Raw genomic sequence first — 25,404 nt, forward strand, 5'->3', positions numbered from 1 at the left:
TCTAGGCTGATAAACGCCTTCACTGTTTCCTTTTGTATTGTCTGCTGGTCTTTTTCCAGCCTTTCTAAGCTGCCTTTCCAGATCCCTCTGAACTATATTCAGTATTGTTCGCCTTAGTTTAATCATATGCCTCTGTTTTTAAGTTGCAGAATTAGATTCAAACTCTCTCTTTATCAACAACACCGATATTGTGCCCTAATCATAGGACAAGATATCCTGTGGCTCTTCACTGAGGGGCGAGGGAACAAATGGAGCCAAACCAAAAGGAGCAGGTGTTCGAAGGGTTGGCCGAAAGCTGGGTCATGGAGGTGGGCTTTAAGGAGGGTCTGAAAGGAAGGGAAGAGGAGAGGGGTGGCTGGGAGATCAGTGCTGTCACAGGCACAGCTGCCACTGGTGAACAAAGAGATGAAAGGCACAGTCTGCCAGAGGAGTGGAGCATTCGATGGGTTGTGGGGATGGAGGAGATTACAGAGATAGGGAGGGCCAAGGCCACGGAGGGATTGGAAAACCAGGATGAGAATTTTAAAAATGGAGGCGTTGCCAAACCCGGAGCCAATGCAGGTCAGCGAGCAGGTCAGTGATGGGGGAACGGGACTTGGTGTGAGTTAGGACACGGGCAGCAGAGGTTTGGATGGCCTCCAGTTTACGGAGGGTAGAATATGGGAGGTCGGACAGGAGAGCATGGAATAGTCAAGTCCGGGGGTAACAAAGGCATGGGTGAGGGTTTCAGCAGTGGATGAGCTGAGGCAGGGGTGGAGACGGGCAATGTTACGGAAGGGGATGGAGAGGATGTGGGGTGGGAGACCTAGCTCAGGTAAATAGGACGCCGAGGTTGCGAATGGTCTGGTTCAGACAGTGGGAAGGGAGAGGGACGGAGCCGGTGGCTAGGGAACCCAGTTTGTGGCGGGGACCGAAAACAATGGCTTCGGTCTTCCCAATATTTAATTGGAGGAAATTGTGACTTATCCGAGACTCGAAGTCGGACAATAGGAAAATATTTATTTGTATCTGATATTGAAGATGGCCCTCTGCTGATCTGTCGTGAGTTGGGGGCCTTTCTGCCCAGTTAATCTGGGCTGAATCCCACTTTATCTCACTCAACTTTGCCTTTCCACTTGACCACTCGTAGCTTTGACGCTTCATGATCCTTTTCTATTCTTCCACTGACCCGTCACTATTTCCCATCTCGCACCATTCCATTGGGGGATGACAAACTAACGGACTTGGGAAGCAATCTGGGATAGTATTCTCCCTAAAACCGGCCAGCTATAGAATCCCTACTCCAGGCCACCTATAGAATCCCTACTCTAGGCCAGCTATAGAATCCCTACTCCAGGCCACCTATAGAATCCCTACTCCAGGCCACCTATAGAATCCCTACTCCACACCAGCTATAGAATCCCTACTCCAGGCCACCTATAGAATCCCTACTCCAGGCCAGCTATAGAATCCCTACTCCAGGCCAGCTATAGAATCCCTACTCTAGGCCACCTATAGAATCCCTACTCTAGGCCAGCTATAGAATCCCTACTCTAGGCCAGCTATAGAATCCCTACTCCAGGCCACCTATAGAATCCCTACTCCAGGCCAGCTATAGAATCCCTACTCCAGGCCAGCTATAGAATCCCTACTCCAGGCCAGCTATAGAATCCCTACTCCAGGCCAGCTATAGAATCCCTACTCTAGGCCAGCTATAGAATCCCTACTCCAGGCCAGCTATAGAATCCCTACTCTAGGCCACCTATAGAATCCCTACTCTAGGCCACCTATAGAATCCCTACTCCAGGCCACCTATAGAATCCCTACTCTAGGCCAGCTATAGAATCCCTACTCCAGGCCAGCTATAGAATCCCTACTCTAGGCCACCTATAGAATCCCTACTCTAGGCCACCTATAGAATCCCTACTCTAGGCCACCTATAGAATCCCTACTCTAGGCCACCTATAGAATCCCTACTCTAGGCCACCTATAGAATCCCTACTCTAGGCCAGCTATAGAATCCCTACTCCAGGCCAGCTATAGAATCCCTACTCTAGGCCACCTATAGAATCCCTACTCTAGGCCAGCTATAGAATCCCTACTCTAGGCCAGCTATAGAATCCCTACTCCAGGCCACCTATAGAATCCCTACTCCAGGCCAGCTATAGAATCCCTACTCCAGGCCAGCTATAGAATCCCTACTCCAGGCCAGCTATAGAATCCCTACTCCAGGCCAGCTATAGAATCCCTACTCTAGGCCAGCTATAGAATCCCTACTCCAGGCCAGCTATAGAATCCCTACTCTAGGCCACCTATAGAATCCCTACTCTAGGCCACCTATAGAATCCCTACTCCAGGCCACCTATAGAATCCCTACTCTAGGCCAGCTATAGAATCCCTACTCCAGGCCAGCTATAGAATCCCTACTCTAGGCCACCTATAGAATCCCTACTCTAGGCCACCTATAGAATCCCTACTCTAGGCCACCTATAGAATCCCTACTCTAGGCCACCTATAGAATCCCTACTCTAGGCCACCTATAGAATCCCTACTCTAGGCCAGCTATAGAATCCCTACTCCAGGCCAGCTATAGAATCCCTACTCTAGGCCACCTATAGAATCCCTACTCTAGGCCACCTATAGAATCCCTACTCTAGGCCACCTATAGAATCCCTACTCTAGGCCAGCTATAGAATCCCTACTCCAGGCCAGCTATAGAATCCCTACTCTAGGCCACCTATAGAATCCCTACTCCACCCCAGCTATAGAATCCCTACTCCAGGCCACCTATAGAATCCCTACTCCAGGCCACCTATAGAATCCCTACTTCAGGCCACCTATAGAATCCCTACTCCACACCAGCTATAGAATCCCAACTCTAGGCCAGCTATAGAATCCCTACTCCAGGCCACCTATAGAATCCCTACTCCACACCAGCTATAGAATCCCTACTCCAGGCCAGCTATAGAATCCCTACTCCAGGCCAGCTATAGAATCCCTACTCCACACCAGCTATAGAATCCCTACTCTAGACCAGCTATAGAATCCCTACTCCAGACCAGCTATAGAATCCCTACTCTAGGCCAGCTATAGAATCCCTACTCTAGGCCAGCTATAGAATCCCTACTCTAGGCCAGCTATAGAATCCCTACTCCAGGCCAGCTATAGAATCCCTACTCTAGGCCAGCTATAGAATCCCTACTCCAGGCCAGCTATAGAATCCCTACTCCAGGCCAGCTATAGAATCCCTACTCCAGGCCAGCGATAGAATCCCTACTCCAGGCCACCTATAGAATCCCTACTCTAGGCCAGCTATAGAATCCCTACTCTAGGCCAGCTATAGAATCCCTACTCTAGGCCAGCTATAGAATCCCTACTCCAGGCCAGCTATAGAATCCCTACTCCAGGCCAGCTATAGAATCCCTACTCTAGGCCAGCTATAGAATCCCTACTCTAGGCCAGCTATAGAATCCCTACTCCAGGCCAGCTATAGAATCCCTACTCTAGGCCAGCTATAGAATCCCTACTCCAGGCCACCTATAGAATCCCTACTCCAGGCCAGCTATAGAATCCCTACTCTAGGCCAGCTATAGAATCCCTACTCCAGGCCAGCTATAGAATCCCTACTCCAGGCCAGCTATAGAATCCCTACTCCAGGCCAGCTATAGAATCCCTACTCTAGGCCAGCTATAGAATCCCTACTCGAGGCCAGCTATAGAATCCCTACTCGAGGCCAGCTATAGAATCCCTACTCGAGGCCAGCAATAGAATCCCTACTCCAGGCCAGCTATAGAATCCCTACTCGAGGCCAGCAATAGAATCCCTACTCGAGGCCAGCAATAGAATCCCTACTCCAGGCCAGCTATAGAATCCCTACTCGAGGCCAGCTATAGAATCCCTACTCGAGGCCAGCAATAGAATCCCTACTCCAGGCCAGCTATAGAATCCCTACTCGAGGCCAGCAATAGAATCCCTACTCTAGGCCAGCTATAGAATCCCTACTCCAGGCCAGCTATAGAATCCCTACTCTAGGCCAGCTATAGAATCCCTACTCTAGGCCAGCTATAGAATCCCTACTCCAGGCCAGCTATAGAATCCCTACACTAGGCCAGCTATAGAATACCTACTCTAGGCCAGCTATAGAATCCCTACTCTAGGCCAGCTATAGAATCCCTACTCTAGGCCAGCTATAGAATCCCTACTCCAGGCCAGCTATAGAATCCCTACTCTAGGCCAGCTATAGAATCCCTACTCCAGGCCAGCTATAGAATCCCTACACTAGGCCAGCTATAGAATACCTACTCTAGGCCAGCTATAGAATCCCTACTCCAGGCCAGCTATAGAATCCCTACTCCAGGCCAGCTATAGAATCCCTACTCCAGGCCAGCTATAGAATCCCTACTCCAGGCCAGCTATAGAATCCCTACTCTAGACCAGCGATAGAATCCCTACTCCAGGCCAGCTATAGAATCCCTACTCTAGGCCAGCTATAGAATCCCTACTCCAGGCCAGCTATAGAATCCCTACTCGAGGCCAGCTATAGAATCGCTACTCTAGGCCAGCTATAGAATCCCCACTCTAGGCCAGCTATAGAATCCCTACTCGAGGCCAGCTATAGAATCCCTACTCTAGGCCAGCTATAGAATCCCCACTCTAGGCCAGCTATAGAATCCCTACTCGAGGCCAGCTATAGAATCCCTACTCTAGGCCAGCTATAGAATCCCCACTCTAGGCCAGCTGTAGAATCCCTACTCGAGGCCAGCTATAGAATCCCTACTCCAGGCCAGCTATAGAATCCCTACTCCAGGCCAGCTATAGAATCCCCACTCTAGGCCAGCTATAGAATCCCTACTCCAGGCCAGCTATAGAATCCCTACTCTAGGCCAGCTATAGAATCCCTACTCCAGGCCAGCTATAGAATCCCTACTCTAGGCCAGCTATAGAATCCCTACTCGAGGCCAGCTATAGAATCCCTACTCGAGGCCAGCTATAGAATCCCTACTCCAGGCCAGCTATAGAATCCCTACACTAGGCCAGCTATAGAATCCCTACACCAGGCCAGCTATAGAATCCCTACTCCAGGCCAGCTATAGAATCCCCACTCTAGGCCAGCTATAGAATCCCTACTCCAGGCCAGCTATAGAATCCCTACTCCAGGCCAGCTATAGAATCCCTACACTAGGCCAGCTATAGAATCCCTACTCCAGGCCAGCTATAGAATCCCCACTCTAGGCCAGCTATAGAATCCCTACTCTAGGCCAGCTATAGAATCCCTACTCTAGGCCAGCTATAGTATCCCTACTCTAGGCCAGCTATAGAATCCCTACTCCAGGCCAGCTATAGAATCCCTACTCCAGGCCAGCTATAGAATCCCTACTCCAGGCCAGCTATAGAATCCCTACTCTAGGCCACCTATAGAATCCCTACTCCAGGCCAGCTATCGAATCCCTACTCCAGGCCAGCTATAGAATCCCCACTCTAGGCCAGCTATAGAATCCCTACTCCAGGCCAGCTATAGAATCCCTACTCTAGGCCAGCTATAGAATCCCTACTCGAGGCCAGCTATAGAATCCCTACTCGAGGCCAGCTATAGAATCCCTACTCGAGGCCAGCAATAGAATCCCTACTCCAGGCCAGCTATAGAATCCCTACTCGAGGCCAGCAATAGAATCCCTACTCGAGGCCAGCAATAGAATCCCTACTCCAGGCCAGCTATAGAATCCCTACTCGAGGCCAGCTATAGAATCCCTACTCGAGGCCAGCAATAGAATCCCTACTCCAGGCCAGCTATAGAATCCCTACTCGAGGCCAGCAATAGAATCCCTACTCTAGGCCAGCTATAGAATCCCTACTCCAGGCCAGCTATAGAATCCCTACTCTAGGCCAGCTATAGAATCCCTACTCTAGGCCAGCTATAGAATCCCTACTCCAGGCCAGCTATAGAATCCCTACACTAGGCCAGCTATAGAATACCTACTCTAGGCCAGCTATAGAATCCCTACTCTAGGCCAGCTATAGAATCCCTACTCTAGGCCAGCTATAGAATCCCTACTCCAGGCCAGCTATAGAATCCCTACTCTAGGCCAGCTATAGAATCCCTACTCCAGGCCAGCTATAGAATCCCTACACTAGGCCAGCTATAGAATACCTACTCTAGGCCAGCTATAGAATCCCTACTCCAGGCCAGCTATAGAATCCCTACTCCAGGCCAGCTATAGAATCCCTACTCCAGGCCAGCTATAGAATCCCTACTCCAGGCCAGCTATAGAATCCCTACTCTAGACCAGCGATAGAATCCCTACTCCAGGCCAGCTATAGAATCCCTACTCTAGGCCAGCTATAGAATCCCTACTCCAGGCCAGCTATAGAATCCCTACTCTAGGCCAGCAATAGAATCCCTACTCTAGGCCAGCTGTAGAATCCCTACTCTAGGCCAGCTATAGAATCCCTACTCTAGGCCAGCAATAGAATCCCTACTCTAGGCCAGCTGTAGAATCCCTACTCTAGGCCAGCTATAGAATCCCTACTCTAGGCCAGCTATAGAATCCCTACTCTAGGCCAGCTATAGAATCCCTACTCTAGGCCAGCTATAGAATCCCTACTCTAGGCCAGCTATAGAATCCCTACTCTAGGCCACCTATAGAATCCCTACTCTCGGCCAGCTATAGAATCCCTACTCTCGGCCAGCTGTAGAATCGCGACTCGAGGCCAGCTATAGAATCCCTACTCTAGGCCAGCTATAGAATCCCTACTCTAGGCCAGCTATAGAATCCCTACTCTAGGCCAGCTATAGAATCCCTACTCTAGGCCAGCTATAGAATCCCTACTCTAGGCCAGCTATAGAATCGCGACTCTAGGCCAGCTATAGAATCCCTACTCTAGGCCAGCTATAGAATCGCGACTCTAGGCCGTCCTGGGCCATTGATCGAATCCCTACTCTAGGCCAGCTATAGAATCCCTACTCTAGGCCAGCTATAGAATCCCTACTCTAGGCCAGCAATAGAATCCCTACTCTAGGCCAGCTGTAGAATCCCTACTCTAGGCCAGCTATAGAATCCCTACTCTAGGCCAGCTATAGAATCCCTACTCTAGGCCAGCTATAGAATCCCTACTCTAGGCCAGCTATAGAATCCCTACTCTAGGCCACCTATAGAATCCCTACTCTAGGCCACCTATAGAATCCCTACTCTCGGCCAGCTATAGAATCCCTACTCTCGGCCAGCTGTAGAATCGCAACTCGAGGCCAGCTATAGAATCCCTACTCTAGGCCAGCTATAGAATCCCTACTCCAGGCCAGCTATAGAATCCCCACTCTAGGCCAGCTATAGAATCCCTACTCGAGGCCAGCTATAGAATCCCTACTCCAGGCCAGCTATAGAATCCCTACACTAGGCCAGCTATAGAATCCCTACACCAGGCCAGCTATAGAATCCCTACTCCAGGCCAGCTATAGAATCCCCACTCTAGGCCAGCTATAGAATCCCTACTCCAGGCCAGCTATAGAATCCCTACTCCAGGCCAGCTATAGAATCCCTACACTAGGCCAGCTATAGAATCCCTACTCCAGGCCAGCTATAGAATCCCCACTCTAGGCCAGCTATAGAATCCCTACTCTAGGCCAGCTATAGAATCCCTACTCTAGGCCAGCTATAGAATCCCTACTCTAGGCCAGCTATAGAATCCCTACTCCAGGCCAGCTATAGAATCCCTACTCCAGGCCAGCTATAGAATCCCTACTCCAGGCCAGCTATAGAATCCCTACTCCAGGCCAGCTATAGAATCCCTACTCTAGGCCAACTATAGAATCCCTACTCCAGGCCAGCTATAGAATCCCTACTCTAGGCCAGCTATAGAATCCCTACTCTAGGCCAGCTATAGAATCCCTACTCCAGGCCAGCTATAGAATCCCTACTCTAGGCCACCTATAGAATCCCTACTCCAGGCCAGCTATCGAATCCCTACTCCAGGCCAGCTATAGAATCCCCACTCTAGGCCAGCTATAGAATCCCTACTCCAGGCCAGCTATAGAATCCCTACTCTAGGCCAGCTATAGAATCCCTACTCTAGGCCAGCTATAGAATCCCTACTCGAGGCCAGCTATAGAATCCCTACTCGAGGCCAGCAATAGAATCCCTACTCCAGGCCAGCTATAGAATCCCTACTCGAGGCCAGCAATAGAATCCCTACTCGAGGCCAGCAATAGAATCCCTACTCCAGGCCAGCTATAGAATCCCTACTCGAGGCCAGCTATAGAATCCCTACTCGAGGCCAGCAATAGAATCCCTACTCCAGGCCAGCTATAGAATCCCTACTCGAGGCCAGCAATAGAATCCCTACTCTAGGCCAGCTATAGAATCCCTACTCCAGGCCAGCTATAGAATCCCTACTCTAGGCCAGCTATAGAATCCCTACTCTAGGCCAGCTATAGAATCCCTACTCCAGGCCAGCTATAGAATCCCTACACTAGGCCAGCTATAGAATACCTACTCTAGGCCAGCTATAGAATCCCTACTCTAGGCCAGCTATAGAATCCCTACTCCAGGCCAGCTATAGAATCCCTACTCCAGGCCAGCTATAGAATCCCTACTCTAGGCCAGCTATAGAATCCCTACTCCAGGCCAGCTATAGAATCCCTACACGAGGCCAGCTATAGAATACCTACTCTAGGCCAGCTATAGAATCCCTACTCCAGGCCAGCTATAGAATCCCTACTCCAGGCCAGCTATAGAATCCCTACTCCAGGCCAGCTATAGAATCCCTACTCCAGGCCAGCTATAGAATCCCTACTCCAGGCCAGCTATAGAATCGCGACTCTAGGCCAGCTATAGAATCCCTACTCCAGGCCAGCTATAGAATCGCGACTCTAGGCCAGCTATAGAATCGCGACTCTAGGCCAGCTATAGAATCCCTACTCTAGGCCAGCTATAGAATCCCTACTCCAGGCCAGCTATAGAATCCCTACTCTAGGCCACCTATAGAATCCCTACTCCAGGCCACCTATAGAATCCCTACTCCACGCCAGCTATAGAATTCCTACTCTAGGCCAGCTATAGAATCCCTACTCCAGGCCAGCTATAGAATCCCTACTCCAGGCCAGCTATAGAATCCCTACTCTAGGCCAGCTATAGAATCCCCACTCTAGGCCAGCTATAGAATCCCTACTCGAGGCCAGCTATAGAATCCCTACTCGAGGCCAGCTATAGAATCCCTACTCTAGGCCAGCTATAGAATCCCCACTCTAGGCCAGCTATAGAATCCCTACTCGAGGCCAGCTATAGAATCCCTACTCTAGGCCAGCTATAGAATCCCCACTCTAGGCCAGCTATAGAATCCCTACTCGAGGCCAGCTATAGAATCCCTACTCTAGGCCAGCTATAGAATCCCCACTCTAGGCCAGCTGTAGAATCCCTACTCGAGGCCAGCTATAGAATCCCTACTCCAGGCCAGCTATAGAATCCCTACTCCAGGCCAGCTATAGAATCCCCACTCTAGGCCAGCTATAGAATCCCTACTCCAGGCCAGCTATAGAATCCCTACTCTAGGCCAGCTATAGAATCCCTACTCCAGGCCAGCTATAGAATCCCTACTCTAGGCCAGCTATAGAATCCCTACTCTAGGCCAGCTATAGAATCCCTACTCGAGGCCAGCTATAGAATCCCTACTCCAGGCCAGCTATAGAATCCCTACACTAGGCCAGCTATAGAATCCCTACACCAGGCCAGCTATAGAATCCCTACTCCAGGCCAGCTATAGAATCCCCACTCTAGGCCAGCTATAGAATCCCTACTCCAGGCCAGCTATAGAATCCCTACTCCAGGCCAGCTATAGAATCCCTACACTAGGCCAGCTATAGAATCCCTACTCCAGGCCAGCTATAGAATCACCACTCTAGGCCAGCTATAGAATCCCTACTCTAGGCCAGCTATAGAATCCCTACTCTAGGCCAGCTATAGAATCCCTACTCTAGGCCAGCTATAGAATCCCTACTCCAGGCCAGCTATAGAATCCCTACTCCAGGCCAGCTATAGAATCCCTACTCCAGGCCAGCTATAGAATCCCTACTCTAGGCCACCTATAGAATCCCTACTCCAGGCCAGCTATCGAATCCCTACTCCAGGCCAGCTATAGAATCCCCACTCTAGGCCAGCTATAGAATCCCTACTCCAGGCCAGCTATAGAATCCCTACTCTAGGCCAGCTATAGAATCCCTACTCGAGGCCAGCTATAGAATCCCTACTCGAGGCCAGCTATAGAATCCCTACTCGAGGCCAGCAATAGAATCCCTACTCCAGGCCAGCTATAGAATCCCTACTCGAGGCCAGCAATAGAATCCCTACTCGAGGCCAGCAATAGAATCCCTACTCCAGGCCAGCTATAGAATCCCTACTCGAGGCCAGCTATAGAATCCCTACTCGAGGCCAGCAATAGAATCCCTACTCCAGGCCAGCTATAGAATCCCTACTCGAGGCCAGCAATAGAATCCCTACTCTAGGCCAGCTATAGAATCCCTACTCCAGGCCAGCTATAGAATCCCTACTCTAGGCCAGCTATAGAATCCCTACTCTAGGCCAGCTATAGAATCCCTACTCCAGGCCAGCTATAGAATCCCTACACTAGGCCAGCTATAGAATACCTACTCTAGGCCAGCTATAGAATCCCTACTCTAGGCCAGCTATAGAATCCCTACTCCAGGCCAGCTATAGAATCCCTACTCTAGGCCAGCTATAGAATCCCTACTCCAGGCCAGCTATAGAATCCCTACACTAGGCCAGCTATAGAATACCTACTCTAGGCCAGCTATAGAATCCCTACTCCAGGCCAGCTATAGAATCCCTACTCCAGGCCAGCTATAGAATCCCTACTCCAGGCCAGCTATAGAATCCCTACTCCAGGCCAGCTATAGAATCCCTACTCCAGGCCAGCTATAGAATCGCGACTCTAGGCCAGCTATAGAATCCCTACTCCAGGCCAGCTATAGAATCGCGACTCTAGGCCAGCTATAGAATCGCGACTCTAGGCCAGCTATAGAATCCCTACTCTAGGCCAGCTATAGAATCCCTACTCCAGGCCAGCTATAGAATCCCTACTCTAGGCCACCTATAGAATCCCTACTCCAGGCCACCTATAGAATCCCTACTCCACGCCAGCTATAGAATCCCTACTCTAGGCCAGCTATAGAATCCCTACTCCAGGCCAGCTATAGAATCCCTACTCTAGGCCAGCTATAGAATCCCTACTCTAGGCCAGCGATAGAATCCCTACTCTAGGCCAGCTATAGAATCCCTACTCTAGGCCAGCTATAGAATCCCTACTCTAGGCCAGCTATAGAATCCCTACTCTAGGCCAGCTATAGAATCCCTACTCTAGGCCAGCTATAGAATCCCTACTCTAGGCCAGCTATAGAATCCCTACTCCAGGCCAGCTATAGAATCCCTACTCTAGGCCACCTATAGAATCCCTACTCCAGGCCACCTATAGAATCCCTACTCCACGCCAGCTATAGAATTCCTACTCTAGGCCAGCTATAGAATCCCTACTCCAGGCCAGCTATAGAATCCCTACTCCAGGCCAGCTATAGAATCCCTACTCTAGGCCAGCTATAGAATCCCCACTCTAGGCCAGCTATAGAATCCCTACTCGAGGCCAGCTATAGAATCCCTACTCGAGGCCAGCTATAGAATCCCTACTCTAGGCCAGCTATAGAATCCCCACTCTAGGCCAGCTATAGAATCCCTACTCGAGGCCAGCTATAGAATCCCTACTCTAGGCCAGCTATAGAATCCCCACTCTAGGCCAGCTATAGAATCCCTACTCGAGGCCAGCTATAGAATCCCTACTCTAGGCCAGCTATAGAATCCCCACTCTAGGCCAGCTGTAGAATCCCTACTCGAGGCCAGCTATAGAATCCCTACTCCAGGCCAGCTATAGAATCCCTACTCCAGGCCAGCTATAGAATCCCCACTCTAGGCCAGCTATAGAATCCCTACTCCAGGCCAGCTATAGAATCCCTACTCTAGGCCAGCTATAGAATCCCTACTCCAGGCCAGCTATAGAATCCCTACTCTAGGCCAGCTATAGAATCCCTACTCTAGGCCAGCTATAGAATCCCTACTCGAGGCCAGCTATAGAATCCCTACTCCAGGCCAGCTATAGAATCCCTACACTAGGCCAGCTATAGAATCCCTACACCAGGCCAGCTATAGAATCCCTACTCCAGGCCAGCTATAGAATCCCCACTCTAGGCCAGCTATAGAATCCCTACTCCAGGCCAGCTATAGAATCCCTACTCCAGGCCAGCTATAGAATCCCTACACTAGGCCAGCTATAGAATCCCTACTCCAGGCCAGCTATAGAATCCCCACTCTAGGCCAGCTATAGAATCCCTACTCTAGGCCAGCTATAGAATCCCTACTCTAGGCCAGCTATAGAATCCCTACTCTAGGCCAGCTATAGAATCCCTACTCCAGGCCAGCTATAGAATCCCTACTCCAGGCCAGCTATAGAATCCCTACTCCAGGCCAGCTATAGAATCCCTACTCTAGGCCACCTATAGAATCCCTACTCCAGGCCAGCTATCGAATCCCTACTCCAGGCCAGCTATAGAATCCCCACTCTAGGCCAGCTATAGAATCCCTACTCCAGGCCAGCTATAGAATCCCTACTCTAGGCCAGCTATAGAATCCCTACTCGAGGCCAGCTATAGAATCCCTACTCGAGGCCAGCTATAGAATCCCTACTCGAGGCCAGCAATAGAATCCCTACTCCAGGCCAGCTATAGAATCCCTACTCGAGGCCAGCAATAGAATCCCTACTCGAGGCCAGCAATAGAATCCCTACTCCAGGCCAGCTATAGAATCCCTACTCGAGGCCAGCTATAGAATCCCTACTCGAGGCCAGCAATAGAATCCCTACTCCAGGCCAGCTATAGAATCCCTACTCGAGGCCAGCAATAGAATCCCTACTCGAGGCCAGCTATAGAATCCCTACTCCAGGCCAGCTATAGAATCCCTACTCTAGGCCAGCTATAGAATCCCTACTCTAGGCCAGCTATAGAATCCCTACTCCAGGCCAGCTATAGAATCCCTACGCTAGGCCAGCTATAGAATACCTACTCTAGGCCAGCTATAGAATCCCTACTCTAGGCCAGCTATAGAATCCCTACTCTAGGCCAGCTATAGAATCCCTACTCCAGGCCAGCTATAGAATCCCTACTCTAGGCCAGCTATAGAATCCCTACTCCAGGCCAGCTATAGAATCCCTACACTAGGCCAGCTATAGAATACCTACTCTAGGCCAGCTATAGAATCCCTACTCCAGGCCAGCTATAGAATCCCTACTCCAGGCCAGCTATAGAATCCCTACTCCAGGCCAGCTATAGAATCCCTACTCCAGGCCAGCTATAGAATCCCTACTCCAGGCCAGCTATAGAATCGCGACTCTAGGCCAGCTATAGAATCCCTACTCCAGGCCAGCTATAGAATCGCGACTCTAGGCCAGCTATAGAATCGCGACTCTAGGCCAGCTATAGAATCCCTACTCTAGGCCAGCTATAGAATCCCTACTCCAGGCCAGCTATAGAATCCCTACTCTAGGCCACCTATAGAATCCCTACTCCAGGCCACCTATAGAATCCCTACTCCACGCCAGCTATAGAATCCCTACTCTAGGCCAGCTATAGAATCCCTACTCCAGGCCAGCTATAGAATCCCTACTCTAGGCCAGCTATAGAATCCCTACTCTAGGCCAGCTATAGAATCCCTACTCTAGGCCAGCTATAGAATCCCTACTCTAGGCCAGCTATAGAATCCCTACTCTAGGCCAGCTATAGAATCCCTACTCTAGGCCAGCTATAGAATCCCTACTCTAGGCCAGCTATAGAATCCCTACTCTAGGCCAGCTATAGAATCCCTACTCCAGGCCAGCTATAGAATCCCTACTCTAGGCCAGCTATAGAATCCCTACTCTAGGCCAGCTATAGAATCCCTACTCGAGGCCAGCTATAGAATCCCTACTCGAGGCCAGCGATAGAATCCCTACTCGAGGCCAGCGATAGAATCCCTACTCTAGACCAGCTATAGAATCGCGACTCTAGGCCAGCTATAGAATCCCTACTCCAGGCCAGCTATAGAATCCCTACTCTAGGCCAGCTATAGAATCCCTACTCCAGGCCAGCTATAGAATCCCTACTCCAGGCCAGCTATAGAATCCCTACTCCAGGCCAGCTATAGAATCCCTACTCTAGACCAGCGATAGAATCCCTACTCCAGGCCAGCTATAGAATCCCTACTCTAGGCCAGCTATAGAATCCCTACTCCAGGCCAGCTATAGAATCCCTACTCCAGGCCAGCAATAGAATCCCTACTCTAGGCCAGCTGTAGAATCCCTACTCTAGGCCAGCTATAGAATCCCTACTCTAGGCCAGCAATAGAATCCCTACTCTAGGCCAGCTATAGAATCCCTACTCCAGGCCAGCTATAGAATCCCTACTCCAGGCCAGCAATAGAATCCCTACTCTAGGCCAGCTGTAGAATCCCTACTCTAGGCCAGCTATAGAATCCCTACTCTAGGCCAGCAATAGAATCCCTACTCTAGGCCAGCTGTAGAATCCCTACTCTAGGCCAGCTATAGAATCCCTACTCTAGGCCAGCTATAGAATCCCTACTCTAGGCCAGCTATAGAATCCCTACTCTAGGCCAGCTATAGAATCCCTACTCTAGGCCACCTATAGAATCCCTACTCTCGGCCAGCTATAGAATCCCTACTCTCGGCCAGCTGTAGAATCGCGACTCGAGGCCAGCTATAGAATCCCTACTCTAGGCCAGCTATAGAATCCCTACTCTAGGCCAGCTATAGAATCCCTACTCTAGGCCAGCTATAGAATCCCTACTCTAGGCCAGCTATAGAATCCCTACTCTAGGCCAGCTATAGAATCCCTACTCTAGGCCAGCTATAGAATCCCTACTCTAGGCCAGCTATAGAATCCCTACTCTAGGCCAGCTATAGAATCCCTACTCTAGGCCAGCTATAGAATCGCGACTCTAGGCCGTCCTGGGCCATTGATCGAATCCCTACTCTAGGCCGGGCTGGACCAGCTACTCCAGTGCAGAGCAGGGAAGGACCCTGGGATCTTTCTACTCCATGTGGCTCAGTACCAGGCCAGGCAGCGCATTGAATCACTGAAGCACCGAGGGAGGCCCGTCTTCTGTCAGTTGGGTACAGTGTTGGTCATCAATGATTTACTCAAGTTGAAATATGTGTTATTCCACATCACGGCCTCAACACAAAGTAAAGAAACTACTCAAGTGAGAAACGGTAGCTAAGAATCTCTCGCTCTCCCACCTCGTGAGTCCTCCATCTTCAAGGTCCAGGAACTCCTTGCTTGTCCAGGTGGAAAACTTCTCCAATATATAGGCAGCCAAACCCACCGGGGAGTCATTCAGTGCACAGCCTGAGAAACACAAAAAGTGTGAGGGGGAAACGTAACGCACTCCCGGTATCCGGTATCCTGGATATAACACCCCAGGTCCCCGTTCCCACCCCCCCCCGCCCCCGAACCCTTCCATTAGATCCCAGCCTGTAACTCACTCCCGGTATCCGTTATCCTGGATATAACACCCCCGGTCCCCGTTCCCACCCCCCCCACCCCCGAACCCTTCCATTAGATCCCAGCCTGTAACTCACTCCCGGGTATCCGTTATTCTATATATAAACCCCCCGAACCCCTCCATTAGATTCCAGCCTGTAACTCACTCCCGGGTATCCGTTATCCTGGATATAACACCCCCCCGTCCCTGTCCCCCCTCCCCCGAACCCCTTCATTAAATCCCGGCCTGTAACTCACTCCCGGGTATCCGTTATTCTATATATAAACCCCCCGAACCCCTCCATTAAATCCCGGCCTGTAACTCACTCCCGGGTATCTGTTATTCTATATATAAACCACCCGAACCCCTCCATTAAATCCCGGCCTGTAACTCACTCCCGGGTATCCGTTATTCTATATATAAACCCCCCGAACCCCTCCATTGAATCCCGGCCTGTAACTCACTCCCGGGTATCTGTTATTCTATATATAAACACCCCGAACCCCTCCATTAAATCCCGGCCTGTAACTCACTCCCGGGTATCCGTTATTCTATATATAAACCACCCGAACCCCTCCATTAAATCCCGGCCTGTAACTCACTCCCGGGTATCCGTTATTCTATATATAAACACCCCGAACCCCTCCATTAAATCCCGGCCTGTAACTCGCTCCCGGGTATCTGTTACTCTATATATAAAGCCCCCGAACCCCTCCATTAAATCCCGGCCTGTAACTCACTCCCGGGTATCCATTATCCTGGATATAACCCCTCCCCAGTCCTCGTTTCCCCCACCCCGCCCTGAACCCCTCGATTAGATTCCAGCCTGTAACTCACTCCAGGGTATCTGTTATTCTATATATAAACCCCCCGAACCCCTCCATTAGATTCCAGCCTGTAACTCACTCCCGGGTATCCGTTATCCTGGATATAAACCCCCCGAACCCCTCCATTAGATTCCAGCCTGTAACTCACTCCCGGGTATCCGTTATCCTGGATATAAACCCGCCACCCCCCTCAACCACCCCCTGACCCCCTCCATTAGATTCCAGCCTGTAACTCACTCCCGGGCATCTGTTATTCTATATATAAACCCCCCGAACCCCTCGATTAGATGCCAGCCTGTAATTCACTCCCGGGTATCCGTTATCCCAGATATAACCCCCCTCCCCCTCACCATTCCCGAACCCCTCGATTAGATGCCAGCCTGTAACTTACTCCCGGGTATCCGTTATCCCAGATATAACCCCCCTCCCCCTCACCATTCCCGAACCCCTCGATTAGATGCCAGCCTGTAACTTATTCCCGGGTATCCGTCAGTTTAATATAATGCCCTGAACTCCTGGATTGGAGGCGAGTAGGTTGCTCACATGTCTCTGTCACGGTTACTCCTCACACACCTACCTAATGTGTCAGGTTTCGAGGCTTGGATGTGCATGTAACCCGACTCCCTCAGTATGTCATAAACATTCTTTTTGATGAAGGGATAGATTCGCTGAAGGTCGGTCTGTGTGAATCCGACCAGGGAGGGGAAGTACGGCCCAAGGAGCAGAGAGGGCAGGATGCCCATTGCCATTCTGGAAATTGGGAAGAAATTCAAGTGGATCCCTTTAACATTCCTGCAGGGAGAGGAAAGGACAGAGTTAATAAGTACATGGATGTACCCTGAACATGGGCTGCTCCGTCGACCAATCCCAGGCACCCTCTACCCCTCGGGGCACCCTCTACCCACCCCTGGGCACCCTCTACCCACCCCTGGGGGAGAGAACGAGAAAGAGAAAGTAGGGATGCCTGCAATAAAGGTACAGCAGTTATCATGGACGACTTTAATCTACATATTGATTGGACTAACCAAACTGGTAGCAATGCGGTGGAGGAGGATTTCCTGGAGTGTATTAGGGATGGTTTTCTTGACCAACATGTCGAGGAACCAACTCGGGAGCTGGCCATCCTCGACTGGGTGATGTGTAATGAGAAGGGACTAATTAGCAATCTTGTTGTGCGAAGCCCCTTGGGGAAGAGTGACCATAATATGGTAGAATTCAGAGACTAGGGTCCTGAACTTAAGGAAAGGTAACTTCGATGGTATGAGACGTGAATTGGCTAGATTAGACTGGCGAGTGATACTTAAAAGGTTGACGGTGGATAAGCAATGGCAAACATTTAAAGATCACATGGATGAACTTCAACAATTGTACATCCCTGTCTGGAGTGAAAATAAAATGGGGAAGGTGGCTCAACCGTGGATAACAAGGGAAATTAAGGATCGTGTTAAATCCAAGGAAGGGGCATATAAATTGGCCAGAAAAAGCAGCAAACCTGAGTACTGGGAGAATTTTGTAATACAGCAGAGGAGGATAAAAGGTTTAATTAGGAGAGGGAAAATAGAGTATGAGAGGAAGCTTGCTGTGAACATAAAAACTGACTGCAAAAGCTTCTATGTGAAGAGAAAGAGATTAGTGAAAACAAACGTAGGTCCCTTGCAGTCAGATTCAGGTGAATTTATAATGGGGAATAAAGAAATGGCGGACAAATACTTTGGCTCTGTCTTCACGAATGAAGACACAAATAACCTTCCGGAAATACTAGGGGACTGAGGGTCTAGTGAGAACGAGGAACTAAAGGAAATCCTTATTAGGTGGGAAATTGTGTTGGGGAAATTGATGGGATTGAAGGCTGATAAATCCTGGGGAGTGATAGTCTGCATCCCAGAGTACTTAAGGAAGTGGCCCTAGAAATAGTGGATGCATTGGTGATCATTTTCCAACAGTCGATCGACTCTGGATCGGTTCCTATGGACTGGAGGGTAGCTAATGTAACACCACTTTTTTTAAAAAGGAGGGAGAGAGAAAACAGGTAATTATAGACCGGTTAGCCTGACATCAGTAGTGGGGAAAATGTTGGAATCAATTATTAAAGATGAAATAGCAGCACATTTGGAAAGCAGTGACAGAATCGGTCCAAGTCAGCATGGATTTATGAAAGGGAAATCCTGCTTGACAAATCTTCTAGAATTTTTTTGAGGATGTAACTAGTAGAGTGGACAAGGGAGAACCAGTGGATATGGTGTATTTGGACTTTCAAAAGGCTTTTGACAAGGTCCCACACAAGAGATTGGTGTACAAAATTAAAGCACATGGTATTGGGGGTAATGTACTGACGTGGATAGAGAACTGGTTGGCAGACAGGAAGCAGAGAGTCGGGATAAACGGGTCCTTTTCAGAATGGCAGGCAGTGACTAGTGGAGTGCCGCAGGGCTCAGTGCTGGAACCCCAGCTATTTACAATATACATTAATGATTTGGATGAGGGAATTGAGTGTAATATCTCCAAGTTTGCAGATGACACTAAGCTGGGTGGCAGTGTGAGCTGTGAGGAGGATGCTAAGAGGCTGCAGGGTGACTTGGATAGGTTAGGTGAGTGGGAAAACATGTGGCAGATGCCGTATAATGTGGATAAATGTGAGGTTATCCACTTTGGTGGCAAAAACACGAAGGCAGAATATTATCTGAATGGCGGCAGATTAGGAAACGGGGAGGTGCAACGAGACCTGGGTGTCATGGTTCATCAGTCATTGAAAGTTGGCATGCAGGTACAGCAGGCAGTGAAGGCGGCAAATGGTATGTTGGCCTTCATAGCGAGGGGATTTGAGTATAGGAGCAGGGAGGTCTTACTGCAGTTGTACAGGGCCTTAGTGAGGCCTCACCTGGAATATTGTGTTCAGTTTTGGTCTCCTAATCTGAGGAAGGATGTTCTTGTTATTGACGGAGTGCAGCGAAGTTCACCAGACTGATTTCCAGGATGGCAGGACTGTCATATGAGGAGAGACTGGATCGACTGGGCCTGTATTCACTGGAGTTTAGAAGAATGAGAGGGGATCTCATAGAAACATATAAAATTCTGATGTGACTGGACAAGTTAGATGCAGGTAGAATGTTCCCAATGTTGGGAGAGTCCAGAATCCAGGGGACATAGTCCAAGGATAAGGGGTAAGCCATTTAGGACTGAGATGAGGAGAAACTTCTTCACTCAGAGTTGTTAACCTGTGGAATTCCCTGCCACAGAGAGTTGCTGATGCCAGTTCATTGGATATAGTCAAGAGGGAGTTAGATATGGCCCTTACGGCTAAAGGGATCAAGGGTTTGGAGAGAAAGCAGGAAAGGGGTACTGAGGGAATGATCAGCAATGATCTTATTGAATGGTGATGCAGGCTCGAAGGTCCGAATGGCCTACTCCTGCACCTATTTTCTATGTTTCTCCCCCACGCCCATCCCCATCCCCTCCCCCATGCCCCTTCGCCCACGCCCCTCCCTCCCCTCCGTATTGGGAATGTGTTTTCTCTTCAGTAACTGAAAGACTCACTCTGACTTCATCTGGGCCATGTTGGTGGCGATCAGAGCTCCCCAGTCTCCGCCCTGCAGGTAGAACCGATCGATCTCCAGACGGCGCAACAGTTTGTGGAAAATCCGAGCAGCAGCGATGGAGTTAAAGCCTGGAACCAGCAAACATCACTGTTACTGCACTGGGACCTCCCTCAATAGCCCCCCGGCCCACCCAGGGCCTCCCTCAATATCCCCCTGGCCCAACCCAACCCACACTCCCCCCACCACAACCTCACCCTACACCAATCCCACCTCCAACCCCAAACCACCTCCAACCCCATCCCCAAACCACCTCCAACCCCATCCCCAAACCACCTCCAACCCCCATCCCCAAACCACCTCCAACCCCCATCCCCAAACCACCTCCAACCCCCATCCCCAAACCACCTCCAACCCCCATCCCCAAACCACCTCCAACCCCCATCCCCAAACCACCTCCAACCCCCATCCCCAAACCACCTCCAACCCCCATCCCCAAACCACCTCCAACCCCCATCCCCAAACCACCTCCAACCCCCATCCCCAAACCACCTCCAACCCCCATCCCCAAACCACCTCCAACCCCCATCCCCAAACCACCTCCAACCCCCATCCCCAAACCACCTCCAACCCCCATCCCCAAACCACCTCCAACCCCATCCCCAAACCACCTCCAACCCCATCCCCAAACCACCTCCATCCCCAAACCACCTCCAACCCCATCCCCAAACCACCTCCAACCCCCATCCCCAAACCACCTCCAACCCCATCCCCAAACCACCTCCATCCCCAAACCACCTCCAACCCCCATCCCCAAACCACCTCCAACCCCATCCCCAAACCACCTCCAACCCCCATCCCCAATCCACCTCCAACCCCCATCCCCAAACCACCTCCAACCCCCATCCCCAAACCACCTCCAACCCCATCCCCAAACCACCTCCAACCCCCATCCCCAAACCACCTCCAACCCCCATCCCCAAACCACCTCCAACCCCCATCCCCAAACCACCTCCAACCCCCATCCCCAAACCACCTCCAACCCCCATCCCCAAACCACCTCCAACCCCCATCCCCAAACCACCTCCAACCCCAAACCACCCCCATCCCCAAACCACCTCCAACCCCATCCCCAAACCACCCCCATCCCCAAACCACCTCCAACCCCAAACCACCTCCAACCCCAAACCACCTCCAACCCCCATCCCCAAACCACCTCCAACCCAATCCCCAAACCACCTCCAACCCCCATCCCCAAACCACCTCCAACCCCATCCCCAAACCACCTCCAACCCCCATCCCCAAACCACCTCCAACCCAATCCCCAAACCACCTCCAACCCCCATCCCCAATCCACCTCCAACCCCCATCCCCAAACCATCTCCAACCCCCATCCCCAAACCACCTCCAACCCCCATCCCCAAACCACCTCCAACCCCAAACCACCTCCAACCCCCATCCCCAAACCACCTCCAACCCAATCCCCAAACCACCTCCAACCCCCATCCCCAAACCACCTCCAACCCCCATCCCCAAACCACCTCCAACCCAATCCCCAAACCACCTCCAACCCCCATCCCCAATCCACCTCCAACCCAATCCCCAAACCACCTCCAACCCCCATCCCCAAACCACCTCCAACCCCATCCCCAAACCACCTCCAACCCCCATCCCCAAACCACCTCCAACCCAATCCCCAAACCACCTCCAACCCCCATCCCCAAACCACCTCCAACCCCCATCCCCAAACCACCTCCAACCCCAAACCACCTCCAACCCCCATCCCCAAACCACCTCCAACCCCATCCCCAAACCACCTCCAACCCCCATCCCCAAACCACCTCCAACCCCAAACCACCTCCAACCCCCATCCCCAAACCACCTCCAACCCCATCCCCAAACCACCTCCAACCCCCATCCCCAAACCACCTCCAACCCCCATCCCCAAACCACCTCCAACCCCATCCCCAAACCACCTCCAACCCCCATCCCCAATCCACCTCCAACCCCCATCCCCAAACCACCTCCAACCCCCATCCCCAAACCACCTCCAACCCCCATCCCCAAACCACCTCCAACCCCAAACCACCTCCAACCCCAAACCACCTCCATCCCCAAACCACCTCCAACCCCATCCCCAAACCACCCCCATCCCCAAACCACCTCCAACCCCCATCCCCAAACCACCTCCATCCCCAAACCACCTCCAACCCCAAACCCCAAACCACCTCCAACCCCCATCCCCAAACCACCCCCATCCCCAAACCACCTCCAACCCCCATCCCCAAACCACCTCCAACCCCCATCCCCAAACCACCTCCATCCCCAAACCACCTCCAACCCCATCCCCAAACCACCCCCATCCCCAAACCACCTCCAACCCCAAACCCCAAACCACCTCCAACCCCCATCCCCAAACCACCTCCATCCCCAAACCACCTCCAACCCCATCCCCAAACCACCCCCATCCCCAAACCACCTCCAACCCCAAACCCCAAACCACCTCCAACCCCCATCCCAAAACCACCCCCATCCCCAAACCACCTCCAACCCCCATCCCCAAACCACCCCCATCCCCAAACCACCTCCAACCCCAAACCCCAAACCACCTCCAACCCCATCCCCAAACCACCCCCATCCCCAAACCACCTCCAACCCCCATCCCCAAACCACCTCCATCCCCAAACCACCTCCAACCCCATCCCCAAACCACCTCCATCCCCAAACCACCTCCAACCCCCATCCCCAAACCACCTCCAACCCCCATCCCCAATCCACCTCCAACCCCCATCCCCAAACCACCTCCATCCCCAAACCACCTCCAACCCCCATCCCCAAACCACCTCCAACCCCATCCCCAAACCACCTCCATCCCCAAACCACCTCCAACCCCCATCCCCAAACCACCTCCAACCCCAATCCCCAAACCACCTCCAACCCCAATCCCCAAACCACCTCCAACCCCAATCCCCAAACCACCTCCAACCCCATCCCCAAACCACCTCCAACCCCAAACCACCTCCAACCCCAAACCACCCCCATCCCCAAACCACCTCCAAACCCCCAACCACCTCCAACCCCAAACCACCTCCAACCCCAAACCACCTCCAACCCCATCCCCAAACCACCCCCATCCCCAAACCACCTCCAACCCCCATCCCCAAACCACCCCCATCCCCAAACCACCTCCAACCCCAAACCACCTCCAACCCCAAACCACCTCCAACCCCAAACCACCTCCAACCCCAAACCCCAAACCACCTCCAACCCCCATCCCCAAACCACCTCCAACCCCCATCCCCAAACCACCTCCAACCCCCCAACCCCAAACCACCTCCAACCCAATCCCCAACCACCTCCCACCCCCAACCCCCAAACCACCTCCAACCCCCATCCCCAAACCACCTCCAACCCCAATCCCCAAACCACCTCCAACCCCAATCCCCAAACCACCTCCAACCCCAAACCACCTCCAACCCAAACCACCTCCAACCCCAAACCACCTCCAACCCCCATCCCCAAACCACCCTCCAACCAATCCCCAAACCACCTCCACCCCCATCCCCAAACCACCTCCAACCCCCATCCCCAAACCACCTCCAAACCCAAACCCCAAATCCACCTCCAAACCCCATCCCCAAACCACCTCCAACCCCAATCCCCAAACCACCTCCAACCCCAAACCAACTCCAACCCCCATCCCCAAACCACCTCCAACCCCCCATCCCAAAACCCCCATCCCCAAACCACCTCCAACCCCATCCCCCAAACCACCTCCAACCCCATCCCCAAACCACCTCCAACCCCCATCCCCAAACCACCTCCAACCCAACCCCAAACCACCTCCAACCCCAAACCACCTCCAACCCCCATCCCCAAACCACCTCCAACCCCCATCCCCAAACCACCTCCAACCCCCATCCCCAAACCACCTCCAAACCCAAACCCCAATCCACCTCCAAACCAAACCCCAATCCACCTCCAAACCCTCATCCCCAAACCACCTCCAACCCCATCCCCAAACCACCTCCAACCCCCATCCCCAATCCACCTCCAACCCCACCACCTCCAACCCCCATCCCCAAACCACCTCCAACCCCAAACCACCCCCATCCCCAAACCACCTCCAACCCCAAACCACCTCCAACCCCAAACCACCTCCACCCCAAACCACCTTCAACCCCAAACCACCTCCAACCCCAAACCACCTCCAACCCCAAACCACCTCCACCCCAAACCACCTCCACCCCAAACCACCTCCAACCCAAACCACCTCCATCCCCAAACCACCTCCAACCCCCATCCCCCAAACCACCTCCAAACCCAAACCCCAATCCACCTCCAAACCCCAACCCCAAACCACCTCAACCCCCAACCCCAAACCACCCCCAACCCCCATCCCCAAACCACCTCCAACCTCCCATCCCCAAACCACCTCCAACCCCCAACCTCAAACCATCCCCAACCCCCATCCCCAAACCACCTCCAACCCCCAACCCCAAACCACCTCCAACCCCCATCACCAAACCACCTCCAACCCCCATCCCCAAACCACCTCCAACCCCCATCCCCAAACCACCTCCAACCCCCATCCCCAAACCACCTCCAACCCTCATCCCCAAACCACCTCCAACCCCCATCCCCTAACCACCTCCAACCCCCATCCCCCAAACCACCTCCAACCTCCATCCCCAAACCACCTCCAACCTCCATCCCCAAACCACCTCCAACCCCAAACCACCTCCAAACCCAAACCCCAAACCATCCCCAACCCCCATCCCCAAACCACCTCCAACCCCCAACCCCAAACCACCTCCAACCCCCATCCCCAAACCACCTCCAACCCCCAACCCCAAACCACCTCCAACCTCCAACCCCAAACCACCTCCAACCCCCCATCCCCAGACCACCTCCACCCCCATCCCCAAACCACCTCCAACCCAATCCCCAAACCACCTCCAACCCCAAACCACCTCCAACCCCAAACCCCAAACCACCTCCAACCCCATCCCCAAACCACCTCCACCCCAAACCACCTCCAACCCCAAACCCCAAACCACCTCCAACCCCAGCCCCAAACCACCTCCAACCCCATCCGCAAACCACCCCCATCCCCAAACCACCTCCAACCCCAAACCACCTCCAACCCCAAACCACCTCCAACCCCTATCCCCAAACCACCTCCAACCCCAAACCCCAAACCACCTCCAACCCCATCCCCAAACCACCTCCAACCCCAAACCACCTCCAACCCCTATCCCCAAACCATCTCCAACCCCAAACCACCTCCAACCCCCATCCCCAAACCACCTCCAACCTCCATCCCCAAACCAACTCCAACCCCCATCCTCCCAAACCACCTCCAACCCGCATCCACCCCCCAAACCACCTCCAACCCCCATCCCCAAACCACCTCCAACCCCCATCCCCAAACCACCTCCAACCCCATCCCAAACCACCTCCAACCCCAAACCCCCCCCA

At 52.2% G+C, this 25,404-nt stretch overlaps 1 protein-coding gene across 1 annotated transcript in view; it reads right to left on the reverse strand.

Moving 5' to 3' along the window:
* LOC139266969 (epoxide hydrolase 1-like) overlaps window positions 1-25,404 on the reverse strand; it is a 57,929-nt gene that overhangs the window by 8,157 nt on the left and 24,368 nt on the right. The window contains exons 5-7 of the mRNA XM_070884610.1: window positions 19,925-20,054; window positions 16,968-17,182; window positions 15,319-15,427 (exon numbers count right to left, since the gene is read on the reverse strand). Coding sequence (XP_070740711.1) covers window positions 15,319-15,427; window positions 16,968-17,182; window positions 19,925-20,054 — 454 coding nt within the window. The remainder of the gene's footprint in view (window positions 1-15,318; window positions 15,428-16,967; window positions 17,183-19,924; window positions 20,055-25,404) is intronic.

The sequence above is a fragment of the Pristiophorus japonicus genome, chromosome 7, assembly GCF_044704955.1.
Source record: "Pristiophorus japonicus isolate sPriJap1 chromosome 7, sPriJap1.hap1, whole genome shotgun sequence".
In the NCBI taxonomy this organism is placed as follows: Eukaryota; Metazoa; Chordata; class Chondrichthyes; family Pristiophoridae; genus Pristiophorus; species Pristiophorus japonicus.